Here is a 20,599-nt window from a genome sequence, read left to right on the forward strand (position 1 = left end):
GAATATCCTCTTCTTGGACCGAGTGTCGGTGACGGTGACTGGAAGACTCTACATGTCTCTGCATAGACTGCATATGAAAGGAGCGGATGGTTGGTCGGCGAGAGCCCAAACTGGCGCGCGACAAAGAAGAACCACAGCAACAGCCTCGATTAGCGCCAGGATTGCAGCGATGAAACACAATAGACCAGGGTCTCTGGAATCTACAAAAATAGAATGACGAAGAATATTTGCGAATCAGCCCTCACAAAGGGGTGATGCACGGATTGCAGTCTTTGGCCAACTGGGACGGTCGAGTCGAGCAGTTAAACAGTAATACCAGCTGGCCGTAGATGAAAAACCTCGTCGCGGGATGGATGAACAAAAGAGAGTATGAAAGAAAATCCGCACGCATATGTGCATCTAGCTGGACGCAACCTTGAACGAGGGTCCTATTCCTTCGAAGGCTCCTATGTCACCCTGAGCACTCTTAAAATCGCCATAGTAGTGAAGGCGATATGTTCCCTCTTGGAGAGTGTAGGGGTTCCCGACATTATAATAGTCGTCCTCGATCTGCCACTGGATGGTAACTTCGCTGTGCCCTAATATAGTGTTCGTCCTCTTCCAGTTGTACACAAGATTCCAGTCTTTATCCGTCCGCACTACCTCCCAGTCATTGGTCCCTGGTGTCTGCCGCTCAACAGCTGCGAAGGTCGAATCAGGCCGCAGGTTATTCCGGGGGTTGGCGCCTACAAACGTTGCATTGACTGTGTCACCTGGCCCGTAGGTGGCACCGGATGTGGCCGAAACAGTATCCCCAAACCTTTTCCCCAGGGGACTATTGTCGTAAACAACTTCCGGTATGAAGGTCAGGGACCTTTCTGTATTGATTGGTGGCCGAGGTCCACCTGGTATTCCTGGGAGGCCATCATTGTCGCCTAGATGAGGCAGGTATGTGAGGGTGAGATTCACATAGGCTGCAAGTGTGTTGGGTCCATAGAGGGTCGAGGCGCCCTCGTACCGCTGGACACTATATTCCTCTTCGGTGGCCACGTAGTGAGCATAACTGTTTGATGGTGCTCCCAAGACTACCAAGGGGTCCTCAACAGACAGAACCTCTTTTGCACCTTTGGCAACGGCCTCCTTCCAGCGTCGGCCTGACATCGTGGTTGCTTCACTTGTAGAGATAATAATGAACAACTGGCCTACCCGGAGCACTTGTATGTCCACGATGTTAGGATCCCACGGATATGGCTTTGTCATAGATCCCACGTCGAGAAGAACTTCCTTCGGTTGCTGGCATTCTTGTTGCTCCTTTGTGGGCTGATGGAGAAAAGCCCGAGCAACGTACCATAGCGGATTGGAATCTGCCGGCCCCGTGCCATTCTGGGTAAAATCGAAAGCACCTGGGCCATCAGTTGTGCCGCCAGCAAATGAAAATCCTAATGCAGCCGAACACGCTTTTAGGGTGCTAGAATTGAACGGAGATATGAATGTATAGTCGGCCATATCGTGGTAAATATGGAACGCGCGTACATCAGAGTTCTTCATAATCTGGACGCGGCTTGAGCTCAATTGATCATACAGCTTGCTCGCAGCCTGGTATTGGAGGCGACCAATCTCGAAGCAGCTCTTTGCGCCGTTATCCTTTTCACGGAAATAAGGACCACGACCATGGCAATCCTCTGTTCGGCCTCCACACGTGCTGTCCGAGTACCGACACATCTGCCCAGAGCCGTCCTCACACCACGCGCCCAGAATGTTTGGAGACGTGTCTCCGACATTTGACTGGGAGAACCCGGCAACGAAGTCCTCAGAAAACTTCTGGTCACCTTGAACGCTCCTCTCAAAGAGCCATGCTGCAACTCCCTTATTATCCCCAGTCACCAGGGTGTTGTTATTATACATGGATGTGCCGTGCACTGGGAAAAAGGTGAGTATTGCAGTTGTTTTATTGTCTGCGATCCGATCAAACCGTAGAAGCGTCATCGTCTTGTCCACGTTGGCAGAATACCGCGCCTTTTCCTCTTCCGGGTTGTGATCATAAGAGTAAGGGCTGCGGTTGACATTCGCGCCTTCCAGATCGATGGATCCAAAGCTGAGGCGCCCAAGCGATAAGCTCTCGTGGGCACGTTTGATGGACAACAGAACCCCGTCTACAATGGCCTGGTAGCTCTGCTTGTCGAAGCCTTTGTTGGGAATTTGGGGAAGCAGGTAGTTCATCCATGCACCCGGCCCTGAATGGGAATGCGTTCCAGTGAGGGCCACATTGCGTTCACCGTACCGTGCATAGTCACCGCCCCAGCTTGCGAGGCCCTCAAGAACCCCGTGGCGCACTGCGGTATCACCCGTCAGAGTATCGATGATCAGATAGACGAAGGTATCATTTGGGTTCTTAGGATTTGCTACAATGAAAGCACGAGAGAAGATTCTCTGTCGGAGACCAGTTCCAATCTGCGTCAGGCTGGCGTAACCACCGAATCCTACCTCGACAACAGGCCTGAAATATGTCAGCAGTCGCAGCATACGACAGAATAGAGGGGGTGGTGCTATGGTAGAACAAAATAGGCCTGCATGCATACCCTGTGATGTCGGCTTTCCCAGCTCCTAGAAGAAAAACACTGTCATCTGCAGCAAACTCGCGGTCGGCCCACTGATATCTAGCGCCGAAGCCTGAAGGCTCATTGATGTCGTGGATAAAAGAAAGGAAGAGTAACGATACTATCGCAATAATAAAGGTCCCACCAAAGGCAATACCAAGCCTATGGTTCGCCATGACGCACGACAAGGTTGGGGTTATGAACCGGCTGACCGGGAAGATATGGTGTCGTATAGAGTGACGCGACGGCTTTCATTAGTAAAAGGACTCGGGGACTTAGCGAGCTCTTATCCTCCCCGCGACACGTTGAAGATGCATTTCAAGCCGAGGCGGGACGATCTCTCAGGTCGTGCATGCGCAAGTGACCAGCCCGGTTGCTCACAAGCTCACAAGCGAAGGCTGAAGGATGGCTCTATTGGCACGGAGGGTGACATCGTCATTCGGTCCATTCCGTCTTACCGCTGTCGCCTAGACTATTTTGGGTAGGGTGTTATTCCCCCGCTCGTCAGGTCATTCCTAGACGTAATCTCAAATGCCGGCTGCAGGGGTTCTGTTCAATCGACAGGGGTGTTGCTGAGGAGTCGACATCAGCTGTAGGGCATTCCTGGAAGTGGAGAACCACTAAAGCGGGTTCAATAGGTAAGCCTTTTGCGACGCTGGCCAGCCGAACTCAAAAGGATCCTCATCTCGCGCCGATCACGAACAGGTCGCCGATCAGAGACTGGGGAAAGTAGTATTAGGCAACATATCGGCGGTACACGTGAAGAGAGGGAGAGATGAAGGGGCACATGCGCATTTTCCTGTCCGGTGTATGGATGGATTTCCTATCCGGGAACATTATGTAATTATGTAAAAACATAAATGTTGTGATTGTTTGTGCCAATGCTGAGTCATCTACCTCTCCACCGCCTTTAGAGAGAACCGCCAGCAGAATCATCGACGCCAGAAGCACCACAGAGCACGTATATTTTACCATCAAACGTCCTTCCTGCTCGATAACATCCATTGATCCCGTCAAAATGCCAATCATAAACGAATCGCATGACTCTCTTCCCTGTAAGCAATCTAGCTCCCTTCTTCAATCAATCACTGACAAACCTCGCGCAGACATCGATCCTGCGCCGTCTGCTCGCGCTCGCGCAGAAGCAGAGAAGCTCATCGCTGCAGATCTCCCCGCAGAATACTCATCAACCCTCCACCCGTCGATACCTCCTCTCGCGGAGCCCCAGTTCTCCCCTCTCATCCAGCAAGAGATCGACCGCAAGGCCGCCGGACAGCCTCTGACGGGGGGCATCGACGTGTCCCGTTACGAGGCTCCGGAGCCGCCCACTCGTTCCGCCGACGCGACTCCGGACCTGGACGAGTGGCGCAGTACTCTCCAAAAGGCTTACACGGCGAGCTCGCATCTGTCAATGCGACACGACAACCTGGCGCTGCTGGAAGAGAACGGAAAGAATGCCTGGCTGATCGGTAACTCGCAGCTGGAGGATATCCTGCGCGGACTGGAGAAAGAGCTGGCGGAGACCAAGGAAGCCGCGGAGACTGTCAACAAGCAGCGGAAGATCGCCCAGGAGGCCAGCAAGGGCGAGCTGGTTGGCCTGGAGGAGTCGTGGAAGAAAGGCGTCGGCGCTACGCTCGACGTGGAACTCGCGGCGGAAAATCTGCGTTTGCAGATCCTCGAACAGAGACGTCAGTTGGCGCAACAGCATGCGCGATAATGGGCTTCTTGTTTCGTGAAACACGTTACCTTCCCCTCATGTGCGTCGCTGCCTGCTTCCGCACGACAATGGTGCCTGGATTACTAGAAGTTTTGCGTTGCGGTTGGGAGTGGGGTACCCACCGGCGAAATCATAATACAGGTCGGGACATACTGAGATGCGGGCAAGGAGTCTATGCGTCAGTATCCAGGACGGCGATTTGTCGCAGTTGAGCCCGCAGAGGTCATAGGGTCCTGACCCCAATACCTACGATAGCTTGCATGAGACAGTGGACCTCACGGGAGTCGAACACTCTGTCCGTTTCAACTCCAGGTACCTTTAGTATCCTATGCCGTTTCGGCCGGGCCACGGAGTTGGCCACCGTTTGACAGGGGCAAACAGAGCCGCTACGCTGTTCCTAATGCTGTTTTACTTCCATGCAGTAGCATTGATCGTTGTCGATAGAAGAATTTTTAACATTTCACTGTATTCCTTTTACGTGCATCTACCACTCTCTGAATTCCTCATTCAATCAGCAATCTCAAAAAGCATTTGTTTGCATATACCGACAGATGAACGTAAACACCCCGCTTAATTTACTCATATCATTTGTATACAGCTCTTACAAGTACATCAGTCAGGCATAGGACTCGGGACTTATGACACAGTCGCCTTGACGTGCTTGTTCCAGTCCACGAGCTGCTTGCACATACCAGCCAGAGTCGTAATGGATGGTGCGTAACCCAACCCTCCCTGTTCCGGGGACTTGCGTGCGCGGGAATCGTCGGCAAAAGTATGCACATTCGTGATGAAGAAGAGCCCCGGTTGCATCTGGGCCAGATCGCCCACGACCCTCGGCAACCAGGGGCAGTAGGAGTGCTGGAAGACAGCATACCATTCCACCAGATACGAAAGGAGGAAGAATGGTATAGCTGGAACACGAGGAAAGTTCACGGGGGTCTTGGACAAGGTCGTGAGGAGCAGGTAGACGTCACTAAATGAGACCGCAGGGTTGGGATCAGAGACAACAAAAGACTGGCCACCGATGTTTGGTCGGTCGTCGGGGTTATTGGTATGTTCAATCAGGCGCTGTTCATAGAGAAGATGGGCGAGCGAGACGTTCTCGGCATTAACAAAGCTGTGAATAACATCGTAGGTCCAGCTGCGCAGAAATTTAGCTTCCCCTCATTTTTTAACCATACGTATACCATTCCTTACCTTGGGTTGCCACCGCTGCGCAGGTACTGGCCAGTGACAGTGGCGCTGGTGTCCTCGCCGATGCCATAGATTCCGTTGGTAGGTCGGATACAACCTGTCCGGAAGTTGGATTTGAGATCGTCGGCGGAACGGACGATTCTCTCTGCCTCAGCTTTGGCTACTGCGTAGTTACCGAAGAATTGGTCGTGCTCCTTCGGTAGGTCAGTGGAATCCCCGATGACCTGCACCAGGAACTTGGGCACCATGGTCCAAGGGGCGATCCAGTACGACGGGCGGCGGATGCCGACTGAGCCGGAGGATGTAGCAACCATGCAGCTTGCGCCGGACTGCTTTGCGGCGTTCAGCACATTCTCGGTCCCGCAAACATTCACATTACGACACAGAGGTAAAAATGATCGGTGACGCTCCGCCGGTCTGATCACAGCAGCGCAGTGGAAGACAGTGAGAGGCAGATCCGCAACCTCCTGGGACCACTTTTGAGCAAATGCTCCCAAAACAGCCTTCTCGTCGGTAACATTGGTCTTCACAAAGGAAACTCCGCGGTCAAGAAGTTGGCGCTGTGGTGACTTGAGGTCCAGGATTCGAATAGCGGCTGGAGATTCTCCCCGTGTGAGAAGGTGGCTTACAATCCAGTTACCCACAAGGCCTGGACACGGTCAGACTCGGGAAATGATCATGGCATGATACTGTGGATGTTTAGGAGGGGATACTCACCAGATCCACCAACAACAATGTATCGTCGGTTTTGCTTCGGAGGGAGATTCTTGCTCACATCGAGAGGGGTTCTAGCTGCCTCCTCGTATGCAGCTTTGATTTCCTCGACTGTCCAGCGACGAGGGGATAGAGCGAGAGCTTCCGCTGGAACTGCAGACATTCCTTTGTTGACATGGTAGAGATAGAAGGCCAAGCCAACGAGGCCAGCTAGCAAAAGCAGCATTTTATAGAAGCTTCACTTTAAGCCAATAGTGGTCACCGGTGCCAGAGGTATAATGGGCTGGACTTTGTCGCGAATATTCGACCTTTTCGCAGCGGTGATCCGATGATCTGACTAGGCCAAGGGTTCCAACACAGTTTGCATAACGTGTGAGGAATGCTTCAGAAAACCATAAAAAAGGTGTCCAAGGCCAGGAGGCCTCCATGATAAAGGATCACCGCCCCCCATCGCTTACAGGTCCGTTCGGTTCCAGATTTAACGACTTCGGTTAGAGCAGCCGACATTATTATGGAGTACGTCTGCTATGCATTTTAACCGGCCGCGGCGGCCGCGGCGTCGTCATCTTCGGGGAGGTCGCTAATTGGAACAGTGCCGATCAGACCGCCCCATCGGGAAGATGCAGATGGAGACTCCTAACGATCTTTTGCAGGGACCCGTTCATGGTGTGCTCCGTTGGAGTAGTTGACAGCGAACAAGGAGAGGATTTTGTTGGTTCATCGACGTTGGCCTTTCGGCTCCACTTCGGAGAAATTTCTCCCTGTGGTGGCCAAACGGCCCCTGCGATTGATGCCGGCCCTGGTATATTCTATTGATTTGGAGATTTGATTTATATGTAAATAAACGTACTTGACTTGCTGGGACGACCGTAGACTACCTCTTCAGGACACCACCGCTTTAGCGAGGCTCAGGGGCCTGCTCAATGAATATTTCCGTCCCTAAGCTCTAAGGTACCTAAGTAGTGAGCAGCAACACCCGCTCTCTAAGCTGCTTACCCCCATTATATGCGGGTTCTATGACAACTATGTTCGATGACTTCTCTCCTTCGAGCAGGTTATCTGACATGCAACCACAACGTCCTTCCAAATTTACTCTGTAATCAAATTTGTGGAACTGCGGTGCATGTTGAAAGGACACATGTTAAAATAGGGACGAACTGGGAGTCTGGGAAGTAGAGGCATGATCAGAAAATACATGCCTTTATGTCCGTATCTACGAAATAGAGAATAGCGGTCTAGAAATATCAGAAAACAGTTTAATCACCCCGGATCTCAAATGCTAGTTATGAAGAACAAGGCGGTAGTCTTTCCAGTTGTTCCCTGTCGGAAGAAAGATGCGGGCTACGAGTTTGGCCGAATGCTCAGCCAGCGTGAACGTAGGATGGTGCCTGTTGGGAACTCTCTTCTTAATGATTTTGTTTTGTTTCCTTATGTGTCTCGACAAGAGCCGCCTCTTTATCTCGCTCGGTTTCTGCCTTTCGATATTTTTATTTGTTGCGGAGTGACAATGGCTTGCCATAGTTAGGCTACACCAGATCGCTAAACCAGAGCAAACCCTAAATATACGAAGCAGTCAAGAACCATAGACAATATTTCAAGCAACTGCTGGCAAGCTATCTACGGCGGTCTTAATATGATCCATAATCACATTCACATCTTTTACGAACGCAAAACACTGCAGGAAACGCAGAAGGGCCGGAAATGATACCCTGTTTCATCTCGCATGGGTCAACGCTCACTTTGGTCCCATCTTTGTGCGCATGGGAAATAGTGTAGCCCCAGAGCAACCGTGAGATCACGATAAACAAAGAGCTTTCGCCCAATGCTCTCCCTTCACAAGCCCTCCACCCAAATCCAAGTGCGCTTAAGTGCTTATTTGGACACTTAACCACCTATCCGGTCTGAATTCAAATGGATTTTCGAAAACCTCATCATTCAAGCCAAGAGTCCAGTTATTTAGAAATATAATGGCGCCTTCTGGAATGTGATATCCAAGGAATTCACCATCTTTGACAGGCGCATGCGGAACACCCAAGGGTGTAATGGGACGCCATCGGAGTACTTCTTTAATATAGGCGTTCATGTAGGGCAGATTAGCAATGTCATGGAAGGAGGGCAATCTGCCTCTCCCAATAATTTCATCCAGCTCTTTCTGGGCACTATCGACGGCCTCTGGATGAAGTACTGAGGCTAGGACGAATGTCTCCAGGACAGTAGCTGTAGTCTCGCTACCAGCTCATGCTCAAATAGCCGTCTCTACCTAGCAAGCAACGCCAACCTCCCTTCGGCCGTGTAAAAAAAAAAAAGGCGGTGACCTAATCCAGTGTCGTAATCCGAAGTTTGTTAAACCAAGGAATACGAACATCAATAGCCAGGTTAAGATGCATCACAATGATAAATCATTGTGAAACCCACAAGAATATGCACGTATCTTCTTATAATCCTCGACTGCTGCAACACCCTTCAGTGCGTGAAAGAAACTCCTAGTCTTTGCTATCACCACGTTTTGCAACCGATCGAAATCCCGATTAAAGTACTTTACTATTCCATTTCACCTCCTTCTTCAACAGTTTAAAGATAATAACACCAGAAATACATGCTTTACTCAGGAACTGGGACCATTACCTTTATCCTCAAACCATGAAGAATTTGTGCAACGGAGACCCCGCAGTGGAACTGGACGACAAGGTTCTTCTGGAACATAGTTCTTCAATGCTAACATCTGCCCTGATTCATGCACTGGAAAGTCTGGATGTGGAGACCAGGACAGATACAAAGCATGATTTGGCTACACCAAGAGCTATGTTAGTCTACAGCAGTACCATGCGTAATGGGTTGCTAGCACTCTTAGGCCAGATATCTGTCCCTGATAACCGTTTCTGGGAAGATGCAATGAACTACTGTCGTGCGGTCATTGAAAAACCTCAAGATTCAGCACAGCGTGCGAGTGAAGAGTGGGCAAGGTCATGTTCTAAGATCTTTCGTCAACTGGAAAAAAAGTACGGTCCAGGGGTCATAGCAGCTGCCCGCCGTGGCTGTGCAGAACTAGTCGACGGTCATTACAATGGGGATGCGCTCAGGATAGCCCACATAGACAAAAAGGCAAATGCACTGCGCTACATGTTTCAACAGCACACAGGTCTAGTCTTCAAGCCCACGACAAGCTTCCTTGCCGTTGGATGCCATGACTTGGTCATAAGTTGCGCTATAGTGTTGTCTGCGTGGTTGCCACCGGAACCAGCAGTCATGGCTGCGATGATTTCACATGTGGCCATTGCAGATGACTATCATGCATTCACGGCTAAAGAGATGGACATAAGGGCTCGTCTAATTGCTCTTGCAGTCGGAGTGGCCTACGAGCTTGGGGGTGAAGCAGTGAGTCTACTGGTAGACGCAACGACTCTGCAGGCAGCTGGGACGGGCGCTGAGCTAACAGTAGAAGCTGTCATGGCATGGAGAGCTGTCACCGGATGTACAAGCCCATACAGTGCTTATTTTTGGGCTCAAAGCTCTTTGGAACACGGGCTTGTCACGCCGGAGGTGATGATGGCAATGCATGATCTTTTAGATTGGAGGAGCGATACTGCCGCTCGTAATCATGAAAATGGTGTTTCTGCCATATATGGACTGGGTTTGGTCGATGACCCCTACCACAAATATCTCGAAGCTATGCTACACAGGGCGAAGTGTCATCCTTTATCCGGAGCATATGCAATGGCTGGTATGGTCTACTTGCACTTTACTGCTGTCCGATATGGTTCTTACAGTCTCGATAGAGATATTTGGGAGCCTTGTACAGAGTGTGAGTGCTTGTTAAAGGACATTACTCTCGGGGCAGGACTTCAATGGGCGCCAGCTCCTCCCCCAAGCAGTTTCACTGCTGCAGAGTATTGTCGCAATCTCGGGAAACGGTTTGTGGATAGATTTGAGAGTCTTCCACTTGCACAATACGGAATCAGTTGGCTTCAGCATCTCATTATATCCGGAAAAATCAGGGTCTTTGATGTATTGATCGAAATTAAGCCTATGGACCCCACCGTGGACTGGGTGTAGAGCTTGTTCCGTGGATTAGTGGATTATGGATACAAAGTTGCATACTATTCGAAGTTTTCAAGATGTTATAGGCAAATTATGAGTACCTACAAACCTAATCGTCCAGAAAATGAAAGGAAAGTGAAAATTAGTGATTGGGATAAATTCTGTCCAGTACTTCAATGTCTTCAATCTTATAGTATGTTGCTCGATCGAAGATAATACCTAGGTACCTAGGTACCTAGTAGGTAAGGATTTTAGGGTTAACAATCTCACCAATCAAATCGATTACACTTAATATAGGACCCTAGTGGGAGCCAGAATAACCTGTGGTCAACGGACGTTGACAATACCGTTAGGCTATCATTGCTGCTCACTTTCCATGAGTTTACGTGGAGCAAGGAATCTGTACCACACTGCCGGATGTACGAATATGGAGGCCAATACCGTGCTCCATAGAACTTCTTTAAATAAAAGCTAGGCGTCGGGCTACCACTACTCGAATTCCACGAAATCAAAGACAGCAATATCTGATTAACCCCATTACAGTTATCAACTCTCTTGGTTACTCCATGGCCACGTCCACGGGGACCAACATTCTGTGTCTATAGAATGACAGCGTGATAGCGGATCTTGGGGGTCAGCGGCCCAGAGGCTAATTGGGTGTTGAAAGGGGTGCCTGTACGCCGTATTCAACCCTGGGGCTGTTTTCGTTCAGATGAAGACTCGATCGGCAAACCGGCACGGGCGGCAAGCACGAACCGAAGTCTCGAACCCTCAGTGGAGAACCAGCCCCTCTTCTAGTGGGCTTATCACACTCATGGGTGTTTTTCTTCTTCTTGGTCGTCCGTCTGGGGGAAACAGATACCCTTCTTGTGCAGTGGAGTCGGTTGTCTTGGAGTCTGGGGATAGCACTTTGTTCCATGCCCACCGACTGGGTCCGGGGGAGGAGAGTCTGGAGAAGTGCCGACAGCGAATCCAAATGCCCAGGGAAACCGTAGTGATTAGAAAACCATCGCCATCGTTATGATGGACGTATCTATTTTGCATTATTAATCATGCGGGAGAGCAGGTTGCTCCACGTATTCTGCGTATGCAAGCATCCAGTCCACGTTGGTGACTTCGGTTGGAAACGAAACCCGAACGTTCGATTGTCGGGGGTTTTCCTTTTTTTTACGCCTTCATCACAGGGACTGGGTCGAATTTCCGCAATAATCATGACGGCCTTGGTGCATTCGGAGGCTCCGCCGTCATACATTCCTTGGAGAATGTGGGGGTTTCTTTATCCGAGATCGTCAACCCAGAAGACGCACGCAGTCCTGATGGTGTTTGGAGGCCTCGAATTCTGGCGAAGAAATAGGGATATTCGGCCTAAGGACGGCGGGGGAGCACAGGGATGTAGGAGTGATGGCATTCGCCATCATGGACCGGCCTTCTCAGCGAAACGTGCGGTGTTGAATGCCGACCACGCCTTATCACCGACATGGAGTCGACGAGGATTTTGATATTCACGGTCGACGCCCCACATAAGTCCATGCCCTTATTAAGGATAGTTGGCTCAGGATTGTTTCCCTGGGAAATAAAAGTGCCAATCTCCCGGGTGGTAATTTTTTCTTCCCATTTCCATTCCTCTCTCCTCTTCTGGTCGATTGACTGCTTGGATCGGTTGTTTTGGAGAGAGCGTTGGCATATTCGGTGCCTCGGCTTAGATGAGCGGGCTTCCCAGAATATTCTCCCCGTCGCCCTGGAGCTCTGTCATTGTAAAACCTCAGCCTGTGTCGGTCCCTTCTGGGGACGATGTCGTTACCCCAGCATAGCCCCCCATCGGAGTCGCAAAAATGGCCCGAACATCGTCAGGAGGAATCTATCGAGGCTGAAACGCATTCCCTTGGTGGATCCACGACCTCCGAAGACACCACGGATCAGGCCGAAGCGCTGGTAGAAGAATTGTCGCGACGCATTTCTCGACTGTCCGATCCGACATTGACGAGACGAGTGACATCGATTGGAACTACAGGCACATCGGACCCCAACTACGAAGTGGACTACGAGTCTGAAAATGATCCCGCGAATCCCAAGAACTGGACTATCAAGTACAAGGCCATGGCTATGACCTTTCTGTCTTGGAACACACTCATGGTGTAAGTATTTGCGCGGTTGCGTCTCTCCTGCATGTTTCTTACATGACTGACTTCATATCGCGTCCTTAGGGTTCTATATTCAACTTCGTATACTTCCGGCATTGCTGATATCGCATCTGATTTCGAGTCGTCCAATACCATCGTCACTCTGGGATTGACCTTCTACCTAATCGGTTTAGCTGTAGGGTCCATGATCATGGCACCCTTGAGCGAAGTATACGGCAGGAAACCGGTGTCGGTGGCGTGCCTGTGTCTCTTCACGGTGTTGATCATACCATGCGCCCTGGCCAAGTCAGTGGAAACCCTCATTATTGTCCGATTCATCGGCGCTTTGTTCGGCAGTGTGATGATCTCAACCGCGCCCGGAATGGTGTCAGATCTCGTTACCGACGAGCAACGGGCCCTCGCAATGTCGATCTGGAGTATCGGCCCAGTCAACGGACCAGGTGCGTACATCATCCACGCTGTCCAGACCGTGCGCTTACTGACAGCATCCAGTGGTGGGACCCATAATCGGTGGTTTTGTCACCCAGTACCTGGGCTGGCGCTGGATGAATTGGATCGCCATGATGTTCAGCGGCGTCGCTTTGGTGTTTGCGCTCATAATGAGGGAGACATACAGCCCTATCATCCTGCAGAAGAAAGCTGCACAGTTGCGGAGAGAGACCGGGGATTCGCGGTATTGGAGTCGATACGACCAGAAAATAGGTCTTACCGAGATGCTAAAGGTCAACCTCGGTCGACCATTTGTCATGGCCGTCACCGAGCCTATCTGGTAAATAGCTTTGACAGTTTCCACCCTTCCCTTCGTCCGGTACACTGACGCATCCGAAATCGCAGCATCTTCTGGAACATCTACATCGCCATCGTGTACGGCATCCTGTACCTCTGTTTCACAGCCTATCCCATCGTCTTCAGGGACATTCGTGGATGGTCTCTCGGCCTGTCCGGGCTGGCCTTCCTGGGCATCGGCGTGGGTAGTTTGATCATGATTGCATGTGAGCCTCTTATTCGGCGTATGATAAACAGCCACCCGAAAGACCCTGAGACGGGCAAAGTCCACCCAGAAGCAATGGTCTCCATCGTCTGTATTGCCGCGTTCTTGATCCCTGCCGGTGAGCTCTGGTTTGCGTGGACCTGCGCCCCCGCGTCGATCCACTGGATCGCCCCCATCCTCGCAGGCGTCTTGTTCGGCGCCGGCAACACGGGCGTCTTTATCTATGCCTCCAACTACCTTGCGTACAGTTACGGCGTGTACGCTGCATCGGCCATGGCAGGCAATTCCGTCGTCCGGAGTATTCTCGGTGGTGTGCTGCCCCTGGTGGGGTCCTATATGTATGCAGGGATCGGTGCCAACTGGTCTGGTACCCTTCTCGGCTTGCTGGAAGTGATCATCATCCCGATTCCGGTTGTTTTCTACAAATATGGCTACAAGATCCGCGAGAAGAGCGCCCTGATCAGCCGGATGCAGGAGGACAAGCGGCGGTTAGAAGGGAAGCGGAAGCGATTGATGGAGCGTCTGGAGGCGCAAGCGAATCCGAACAGTAATAACAATCCCGGGACGGAAAAGATGGAGGTCTAGCATCTGATGGATGATGAACGACGCTCACGAAGACTTGCATTTCGAAAGTTGTTCCAGATTCCCCCCATTGTTGGCGTCTAGGGTTATGATTTGAAGCGGCTTTTAGACGTACATATCGTTCTCCAATAAAGAAAATAAGCAGAAAATGAAATATAATTAATCACGGATTCCTCCGCTGGCTCAACGACCCAGAGCAGTAGCTTTACCCCTGCGCCCTCCGTTCGGCTTCCAGCGAATCATGCAGAATACGCTCATACTCGTCCAACACAATCGGTCCAGCCGGGAAAAGCATCATAGCTTCGATATAGACATGGTCAGGCTGATGAACGGGGCGCCTCACGTACCCGACCACGTTGACCCATGCACCGACACACAGTGCTTCCGACGTCAGCCTCTCCAGGACCGCATCGACGTCAACCGATACGCTCGGCGACTGCTGCGGGGGTCTACGGCGTGGGTAGTTGTGTTCTAGGGTTAGATGGCCCGTTTTGACATTATATGTTCTTACGCTGGAGATTATCAGACAATCAGTTGTGCCGTTCGAGATACAGTGGCAGCTTTATAGAGGATGCGTAAACACAGATAGAGAAAAGCAAGCAAGCCACGCACCAGCCTAGAAACCGCACCTTGGAATCTGCAGGCAGCGAGCCGAGGTCGGACAGGAACGCGCGTGTAGAGGGCGGGGGACCGTTCATCCCTCGATGGTGTGACCAACGCGGTGATACATAATCGACTGCGACGTGAGCAGCAGCAACGATGAGGCGAAGTGTTGGTAGACGGGGAGAGCAGGGCGTCTTAGTCACCCGATCCCAGGTGTCCACGTGACCAGACGCCTCCGATAGGCTCACGGCGTATGTCATAGGCCAACGAGGGGAAAACGTCCATTTCCCGCTTCTCTTCCTCTATCTCTATCTCCATCTCTTCTTTCCCCACGCTCTCCTCTCCCGCCGTCATTTTGTGTCTCTCCCAGCCATCGCTCGTGTCTCCGATTAACTCCATATCGAGGACTCCCGCAGTCTCACAGTGACCCCCACTCAGACTCTCGCCCACGACCCCTCCATCCTCTTCCCTTTCTTGGCACGAACGCCTTCCAGGCATCTCCATACCCCGACGATCACAGCAGAATACCTCCGCCGTCGAATCCTGTAGACTCTGACGCCCGCCCCCGAGTCCTCACCCACAATACCCAGACCCCCCTCGTCCAACATAGCATCCGTTTCTCGTCACCATGTGGTCGTGGTTCGGCGGATCCGCGGCGCAAAAGCGGAAGGATGCGCCCAAGAACGCGATCCTGATGCTGCGGGAGCAGCTGGATATGCTCCAGAAGCGCGAGAAGCATTTGGAGCACCAGATGGAGGAGCAGGAGGCGGTAGCAAAGAAAAACGTGGCGACGAATAAGAACGGTGCGGGTTTTGCCTCCCGGCCCCAAACGACACGAGAGCTAACTGAACCTGAAATCCAGCGGCCAAGGCGGCCCTGCGGCGAAAAAAGGTCCACGAGAAGAACCTCGAACAGACGACGGCGCAGATCGCCCAGCTCGAACAGCAGATCTATTCCATCGAGGCGGCGAATATCAACCAGGAGACGCTGAACGCTATGAAGGCCGCCGGCTCCGCCATGACCCAGATCCACGGCAACATGACCATCGACAAGGTGGACGAAACGATGTACGTTGTGGTCCGAGGATACGGTGGATGCACGCTGGACTCCCTCACTAACGTAGAAACCACTGCAGGGACCAACTCCGAGAACAGCACCAACTCAGCGAGGAAATCGCCCAGGCCATCACCTCGGGCTCGATCGGCGAGCAGCCCGACGAGACCGAGCTGGACGCGGAGCTCGAGGGCCTGGAGCAGGAGGCCATGGACGAGCGCATGCTCAAGACAGGGACGGTACCGGTCGCCGATCAGATCAACATGTTGCCCTCGGCCGCGAAGGGCGAACGTAAGTCTGATGCCTCCCGTGGTGCTCGATTCGAAACTGACCCGCTGCCAGTCACTACAGGCAAACAGCCCGTACAGGAAGACGACGAGGAGGCCGAGCTGGAAAAGCTCCGTGCAGAGATGGCCATGGGATAGATCGTTGTTCTTCCCTTCCCCCCTGCTTGCCTATTTGTGTATCCGTTATCCTAGCGTCTCTTACCCCGCCTTTTTCCCGATAAATCGTCATCCCATCATTGAAGTTGTTTTGGTGACACGGAGTTTATTGCATGATTGAATGAAGCTGTTTCGTCTCGGAATTAAGTAAAGCTTATCTTTCTCGCCCCGTCCGTGGGCATCTATCCTTTGGGGTCCCGTCATAAACCATCCATACTACGTTCTGTATCTATGCCAACATTAATGTCGGAACGAGAAATGCCTTGACCCTGTTTGCATTGGTCTTTACAACCAGAATAAATCCCTAGATATAATATTGGAATTGATCCAGGAACTCACTCATTACATCTGAAATCTCCGGGCCGTCTAGCGGATCATTCAGCCTGACATGCATGATAGAGCGGAAGCAGGACTCTTCAACAGACAGCCAATCACGTATGGAAGGTATTAAAAGGATGTGGACAATAAGAACACCATAATCGAAACGCATCTAAACTCCATTTTCTCGTCCCGCCCAAGAAAACCCGCCCATGCCGAAGAAACAAAAAAAAAAGAAGGGGCTAAAGAAAAACAAACCGATGCAATCGAGCAGAACCGGCGCATCACGGGAACCACGCGTAACTCTTCAGCGGCGTCATCCGAGCCCCGTCCGTGACCTCGCGGCGCCATTTGGCCTTCCATTCCCACTCTCGCGCGGCTGCATCCACGAGCGCCTCCTTGCATTCGGCTGGCAGTTCTTCGAGAATCTCAGGGCTGACAAACTCCGGGTGGGTCGCGTTGGCGGTACTGACAAGGCCATTCGTGCCCAGATCGTGAACGTCACCATCGGGGCCAGGAACGCCCATGTTGGAATACGGCGGGGTTTCGTAGTAGATGTCGGTGATGGCGAAGCGGCGGGAAAGAGCCGCCGGAATGTCGGAGAAGATCGATTCTCTAGTTTCTTCTGTCTGGCTTTGCGTCCCATCCTCCACCGAGGCTACTGGTTCTGCTGTCTCTGTGCGTTCCTCGGCAACGACGGCGGCGGCATCATTCGCGTCAACGCCATTGGTGAGGCTGAGGGTGGACATATCCTTCGTCAGCTTAGCAGCCACTCGAGGATCGGGAGGCGGGAGACGCTCCCATCGGGCATGCGTCGGTTGCATGATCTTGGGATACTGCATGACGTTGGTGTGAATCTCGTAGGTGCCCTCCAGGTTGACGCGGCGCGCGTTCGAAAGAAGAGAATTGTAGTTGCTGCAGGTCACAGTGTCAGTAGGTCGTATATAGGGACGGCGGACTCAGAGAGAGGATTCATACCTAGCTTCCCGAGCATGCTCCAGCATCCAATTGTCGCCCGTCACAGTCACCTTGCGCTTCTTGGAGTCCACCGCCTTGCCCGTCGGCAGAGGTGCAGCCGGCGTCTGCGTATGGTAAACGCTACTCGCGCCATGCCATGCAACGAACTGGTTCCGGTTGTAGGGCTCCCCCGGGGGCGGAAGCTTATCCTCCGGGACGGCGAGCTCCCCCTCGACATCTCCACGCTCCCGCGCCGCCTTCACATTGTAGTCGTCGATGATCTTCCTGCCGCCGACGATGATCTTGGCGCCGAACTCGCGGAAGACCGAGCGAGCAGTGACGACACCGATGGCACGGCCCTTGTACGAATGGGGGATGACGTCCCTCTCGATCAGGTCGCGTTTGGCGTCGTCGTCGATGATAATCTTGAAGAGGAACTTGTGCTTCTGGAAAAACAAGTACGAGTCGCGGAACCCGATGCAACGCGCTGGCTCCGTCGACAACATGTACAGGCGGTCGCCACGGTTGAGGATGGTAAACGTGCGCACACGGTACTCGCGGTCGCCCTGCAGGTGCCCGTTCTTGTCGACCTTGGTATCACCCTCCGGGTCGCCCGGCACGGCGACCTCATCGTCCACCACGTCCATCATGTTGCCCTCCTTGTCGATCGGCACCTGGGTGACATGCGACGGGCCGCGGTTGCGCCCCCACCGACCACCGCTGGCCGCTGGCCGTCCACGGCGGCGCTTCACCGGCGTGCTCACATGGATTGGTGGCGGGGCGGAGCCGTCGTCGGGCAGATCCCAGTCGGGCGGGCGGTTCTTCGGCGGGCGACCTATACGGCGTTTTCGCGGGATGGCCGGCCGGCCCACGCTGCGGGTCGGCGTGTCTGCGCCCGACGGGGGGTTGGACTCCTGCGCGGCGGGGGTCGGGGCGGCTTCGGCTTGTTCCTGTTCCTGTTCCTGTTCCTGTCCCTGTCCCTGTCCCTGCTCCTGTTCGGGTTCCTCTTCCTGGGCCGGCTCCGACGGAGGCTCAACGTCGGGGTCTTTCTCGGACGCGTCTCCCGTGTCTTCAGGGACGACGGAGGGATCGCGCGACTGGGGAGCCTCGGCCATTTCCTCATCCGAGCCCTCTGGGAGTCCCGGAACGTCCTCTGCACGGTGGTCAGTACAGCGCGGTGATGGCGATGATGTGCCGTACAACGGGGAACGTTCGAAGGAACGAGTGCACGGGCAACGGGGATCAGAGTGAAAGACGGGGGGACGACATACTCAATGATTGTGCAGCTGCTTGTGCGGCCGCTCGGAGTTTGCGGGCCATGGCGACAAGCGGCAGATGGCTCGAAAGGTATGGGAAAGCAAGCCAAACAACACGGGGCTGATGGGACTGGATGGCCCTGGCTCGTTTTGCTTTCCGCTGCAGCAGCGCTGTGCGGAGAAACACCTTCTCCGGATTTCCGGTCACGTGAGTTCAACATGGTCCTGCCTCAGGCTGCCGCAGAGTCGCCATCGCCACGTGCGGGGACCCGGCGGTCTCCGCTCCGGGATGGACTTGCCCTAAGCCCTATTCTAACTATCGGGATCTCCGTTAGTCATTCGATAGGAGGCGCTGCTGGATGATGTCATTTCCTTTTCCCCCTCCCCCCATGTGAATTTCCTGGTCCATGGTCCAGGGCCCATTCTTCAGGGCAGGGGGATTATCGAATCAGATGGGCACATCGGCGATATCTGGGCGCTCCTGACGCGATCCGTTTCGCAGCCCCGGAGAAGCAACAGACATCATGGATCATGAGGTCATAGAGACGTTGGGCCCGTAGAGTTGAGAGGCATTCCAAGGCGGACTCGCATCGAAGGGTCAGATATCTGGTCCGTCTGTGCACATGCATAGGCATCGAGGTCATATCAACGCTGGTGATCGATCTAGAACGGGATATGATCGGGGAAGCGTTCACATGTCTGGCGGGGATACTAGAATTCTAGAATATCTCACCCTCCTTTCCCAACGGAAATGGACCAGCATACTGCAGATTGTGGTGAGGGAGATACCTGATCCCGCTGGGCTCCGCATCTTGTCAACCCGCCAATGCAAGTCCCGTGGGAGCAGGGGGGTGCGCCCTCTGGCATCAACGGCGCAGCGATATCCTGCTCAATCCCCAACGAGGCACCATCAAAGGCTCGCGGTCCGACGTCAATATCAATCTGTTGGACTGTGACTTGACAAGTGGGCCCGTGGATGCATCCCTCGTAGAACTCACTGGTGGTTAGCAAGTAATCACTGCATAGTTATCGCCGATCATTTACACAACAACACCGCCGCGGGCAGCTTGCAGATGACCTGCCGACTGACCGCGTCCCAGTTAGCCACATGCATGATCCTCGCTTGCCCAGCCGGAGCAATTAAATCATATATCATGGAGCTATGGTAGTTCTTGACTCAAATATGCGAGATGAGGTTTTAGGAGATCTTTTCCCTAACCGGTGACTGGCTGCCATCGCTGATTGGGGAGTGAAGGAGGGGGGTAGTGGTTTTCGACGAGCTGGCCAGGACGGCGATATGTGCGTTTGGTTCTTCGGTTTTTCTCCCACATTATCGACGCAGGCCGATCTACGCGCCCATCCGCATTCCTCAGTGTCAACCGTGAGGCGCGGATGATCAGTCCGTCAAATCATCCCGGAGGGCTAGAACTCGGCCCCCTTTCCAAACACCCGACCTGAGGCTGGCAGCTGCATTGACCTGGTGTCACAGCGCCTTGCACTGCTGTTTACGTCTCGAGCTACGCGCCTATGATATGCAGGCGCAAGGAGATCATCGTCTCGGGTACTCCGTAGGAAATTCCGCTCGAACACGAGCTACTGTTTGATATTGGTCCCAGCATGGTTACCTCCGACACAGCTGGGTCTCCGGTGTCACCGCCGGTGCAATATCGATCTTTTGAGTGCAGCGACCCCAAGTGGAGTGGTCTCACGCTACAGCCCAGCCACAGCCGCTGGAGGGCTGTCCTCTGTACCACATGTGCACTCGCCCTCCTCCCCGAAGGGTTTGTTCGGTGAAGGCAGTCACTTCGAAAACACATACAAATGTAGGGTCTACTACGAAACATATCAACAGATTGTGTGGGAGCCCCGACTATTCCTTCCCGTAGGCGTCCGGTTGGGACGGCGTACAGTACGGAGGTCAGAATGCCCACAATCATCTCCACCGCATTGAGGGGATGGAATGCATTATGATCGAATCACTGGGGCCATCGATAATCTCTAATCAATCACAGCCGC

General features: G+C 53.0%; 7 protein-coding genes across 7 annotated transcripts; 3 read left to right on the plus strand and 4 right to left on the minus strand.

Annotated features, from left to right (window-relative positions):
- Nucleotides 1-236: 236 nt before the first annotated feature.
- BDV59DRAFT_108304 (neutral/alkaline ceramidase) lies at nucleotides 237-2,968 on the minus strand. Its single transcript, XM_073686562.1, has 2 exons — nucleotides 2,559-2,968; nucleotides 237-2,476 (listed from the first exon to the last, which is right to left on the minus strand). The coding sequence occupies exons 1-2, from the start codon at nucleotides 2,750-2,752 to the stop codon at nucleotides 400-402; spliced, it is 2,271 nt and encodes a 756-aa protein (XP_073551288.1). The 5' UTR covers nucleotides 2,753-2,968; the 3' UTR covers nucleotides 237-399.
- Nucleotides 2,969-3,529: 561 nt separating this feature from the next.
- BDV59DRAFT_108309 (pre-mRNA-splicing factor SPF27 family protein) lies at nucleotides 3,530-4,457 on the plus strand. The gene is made up of 2 exons (XM_073686563.1): nucleotides 3,530-3,631; nucleotides 3,683-4,457. The coding sequence occupies exons 1-2, from the start codon at nucleotides 3,595-3,597 to the stop codon at nucleotides 4,291-4,293; spliced, it is 648 nt and encodes a 215-aa protein (XP_073551289.1). The 5' UTR covers nucleotides 3,530-3,594; the 3' UTR covers nucleotides 4,294-4,457.
- Nucleotides 4,458-4,857: 400 nt separating this feature from the next.
- BDV59DRAFT_108314 (putative 3-beta hydroxysteroid dehydrogenase/isomerase family protein) lies at nucleotides 4,858-6,874 on the minus strand. The gene is made up of 3 exons (XM_073686564.1): nucleotides 6,205-6,874; nucleotides 5,491-6,136; nucleotides 4,858-5,434 (listed from the first exon to the last, which is right to left on the minus strand). Exons 1-3 carry the CDS (start codon nucleotides 6,425-6,427, stop codon nucleotides 4,930-4,932), a joined length of 1,374 nt encoding a protein of 457 aa, XP_073551290.1. The 5' UTR covers nucleotides 6,428-6,874; the 3' UTR covers nucleotides 4,858-4,929.
- A 5,010-nt stretch (nucleotides 6,875-11,884) lies between these two features.
- Nucleotides 11,885-14,075, plus strand: BDV59DRAFT_108335 (MFS transporter). Its single transcript, XM_073686565.1, has 4 exons — nucleotides 11,885-12,374; nucleotides 12,444-12,820; nucleotides 12,873-13,149; nucleotides 13,215-14,075. Exons 1-4 carry the CDS (start codon nucleotides 12,031-12,033, stop codon nucleotides 13,954-13,956), a joined length of 1,740 nt encoding a protein of 579 aa, XP_073551291.1. The 5' UTR covers nucleotides 11,885-12,030; the 3' UTR covers nucleotides 13,957-14,075.
- Nucleotides 14,058-14,943, minus strand: BDV59DRAFT_108349 (nuclear telomere cap complex subunit Ten1). The gene is made up of 2 exons (XM_073686566.1): nucleotides 14,566-14,943; nucleotides 14,058-14,465 (listed from the first exon to the last, which is right to left on the minus strand). Exons 1-2 carry the CDS (start codon nucleotides 14,814-14,816, stop codon nucleotides 14,159-14,161), a joined length of 558 nt encoding a protein of 185 aa, XP_073551292.1. The 5' UTR covers nucleotides 14,817-14,943; the 3' UTR covers nucleotides 14,058-14,158.
- A 241-nt stretch (nucleotides 14,944-15,184) lies between these two features.
- Nucleotides 15,185-16,034, plus strand: BDV59DRAFT_198896 (ESCRT-III subunit protein SNF7; the record flags this gene model as incomplete). Its single annotated transcript, XM_073693244.1, has 4 exons — nucleotides 15,185-15,359; nucleotides 15,419-15,623; nucleotides 15,692-15,900; nucleotides 15,952-16,034. 4 exons carry the CDS (start codon nucleotides 15,185-15,187, stop codon nucleotides 16,032-16,034), a joined length of 672 nt encoding a protein of 223 aa, XP_073551293.1.
- Nucleotides 16,035-16,654: 620 nt separating this feature from the next.
- Nucleotides 16,655-18,647, minus strand: BDV59DRAFT_198897 (chromatin structure-remodeling complex subunit RSC7; the record flags this gene model as incomplete). Its single annotated transcript, XM_073693245.1, has 3 exons — nucleotides 16,655-17,285; nucleotides 17,349-18,480; nucleotides 18,599-18,647. 3 exons carry the CDS (start codon nucleotides 18,645-18,647, stop codon nucleotides 16,655-16,657), a joined length of 1,812 nt encoding a protein of 603 aa, XP_073551294.1.
- Between the last annotated feature and the right edge of the window lie 1,952 nt (nucleotides 18,648-20,599).

The sequence above is a fragment of the Aspergillus ambiguus genome, assembly GCF_047715705.1.
Source record: "Aspergillus ambiguus strain CBS 117.58 unplaced genomic scaffold BDV59scaffold_4, whole genome shotgun sequence".
Lineage (NCBI taxonomy): Eukaryota > Fungi > Ascomycota > Eurotiomycetes > Eurotiales > Aspergillaceae > Aspergillus > Aspergillus ambiguus.

Bases quoted from the DNA above. Each gene is read 5' to 3' on its own strand.
- BDV59DRAFT_108304 (XM_073686562.1), bottom strand. From the start codon at position 2,752: ATGGCGAACCATAGGCTTGGTATTGCCTTTGGTGGGACCTTTATTATT. The intron at 2,477-2,558 runs GTATGCATGCAG...GACATATTTCAG, and splicing joins GGGAAAGCCGACATCACAGG to GCCTGTTGTCGAGGTAGGAT.
- BDV59DRAFT_108309 (XM_073686563.1), top strand. From the start codon at position 3,595: ATGCCAATCATAAACGAATCGCATGACTCTCTTCCCT. The intron at 3,632-3,682 runs GTAAGCAATCTA...AACCTCGCGCAG, and splicing joins ATCGCATGACTCTCTTCCCT to ACATCGATCCTGCGCCGTCT.
- BDV59DRAFT_108314 (XM_073686564.1), bottom strand. From the start codon at position 6,427: ATGCTGCTTTTGCTAGCTGGCCTCGTTGGCTTGGCCTTCTATCTCTAC. The intron at 6,137-6,204 runs GTGAGTATCCCC...GACCGTGTCCAG, and splicing joins CATTGTTGTTGGTGGATCTG to GCCTTGTGGGTAACTGGATT. The intron at 5,435-5,490 runs GTAAGGAATGGT...ATTTCTGCGCAG, and splicing joins CGCAGCGGTGGCAACCCAAG to CTGGACCTACGATGTTATTC.
- BDV59DRAFT_108335 (XM_073686565.1), top strand. From the start codon at position 12,031: ATGTCGTTACCCCAGCATAGCCCCCCATCGGAGTCGCAAAAATGGCCC. The intron at 12,375-12,443 runs GTAAGTATTTGC...TCGCGTCCTTAG, and splicing joins TCTTGGAACACACTCATGGT to GGTTCTATATTCAACTTCGT. The intron at 12,821-12,872 runs GTGCGTACATCA...GACAGCATCCAG, and splicing joins CGGCCCAGTCAACGGACCAG to TGGTGGGACCCATAATCGGT.
- BDV59DRAFT_108349 (XM_073686566.1), bottom strand. From the start codon at position 14,816: ATGACATACGCCGTGAGCCTATCGGAGGCGTCTGGTCACGTGGACACC. The intron at 14,466-14,565 runs GTGCGTGGCTTG...GATAATCTCCAG, and splicing joins AAGGTGCGGTTTCTAGGCTG to CGTAAGAACATATAATGTCA.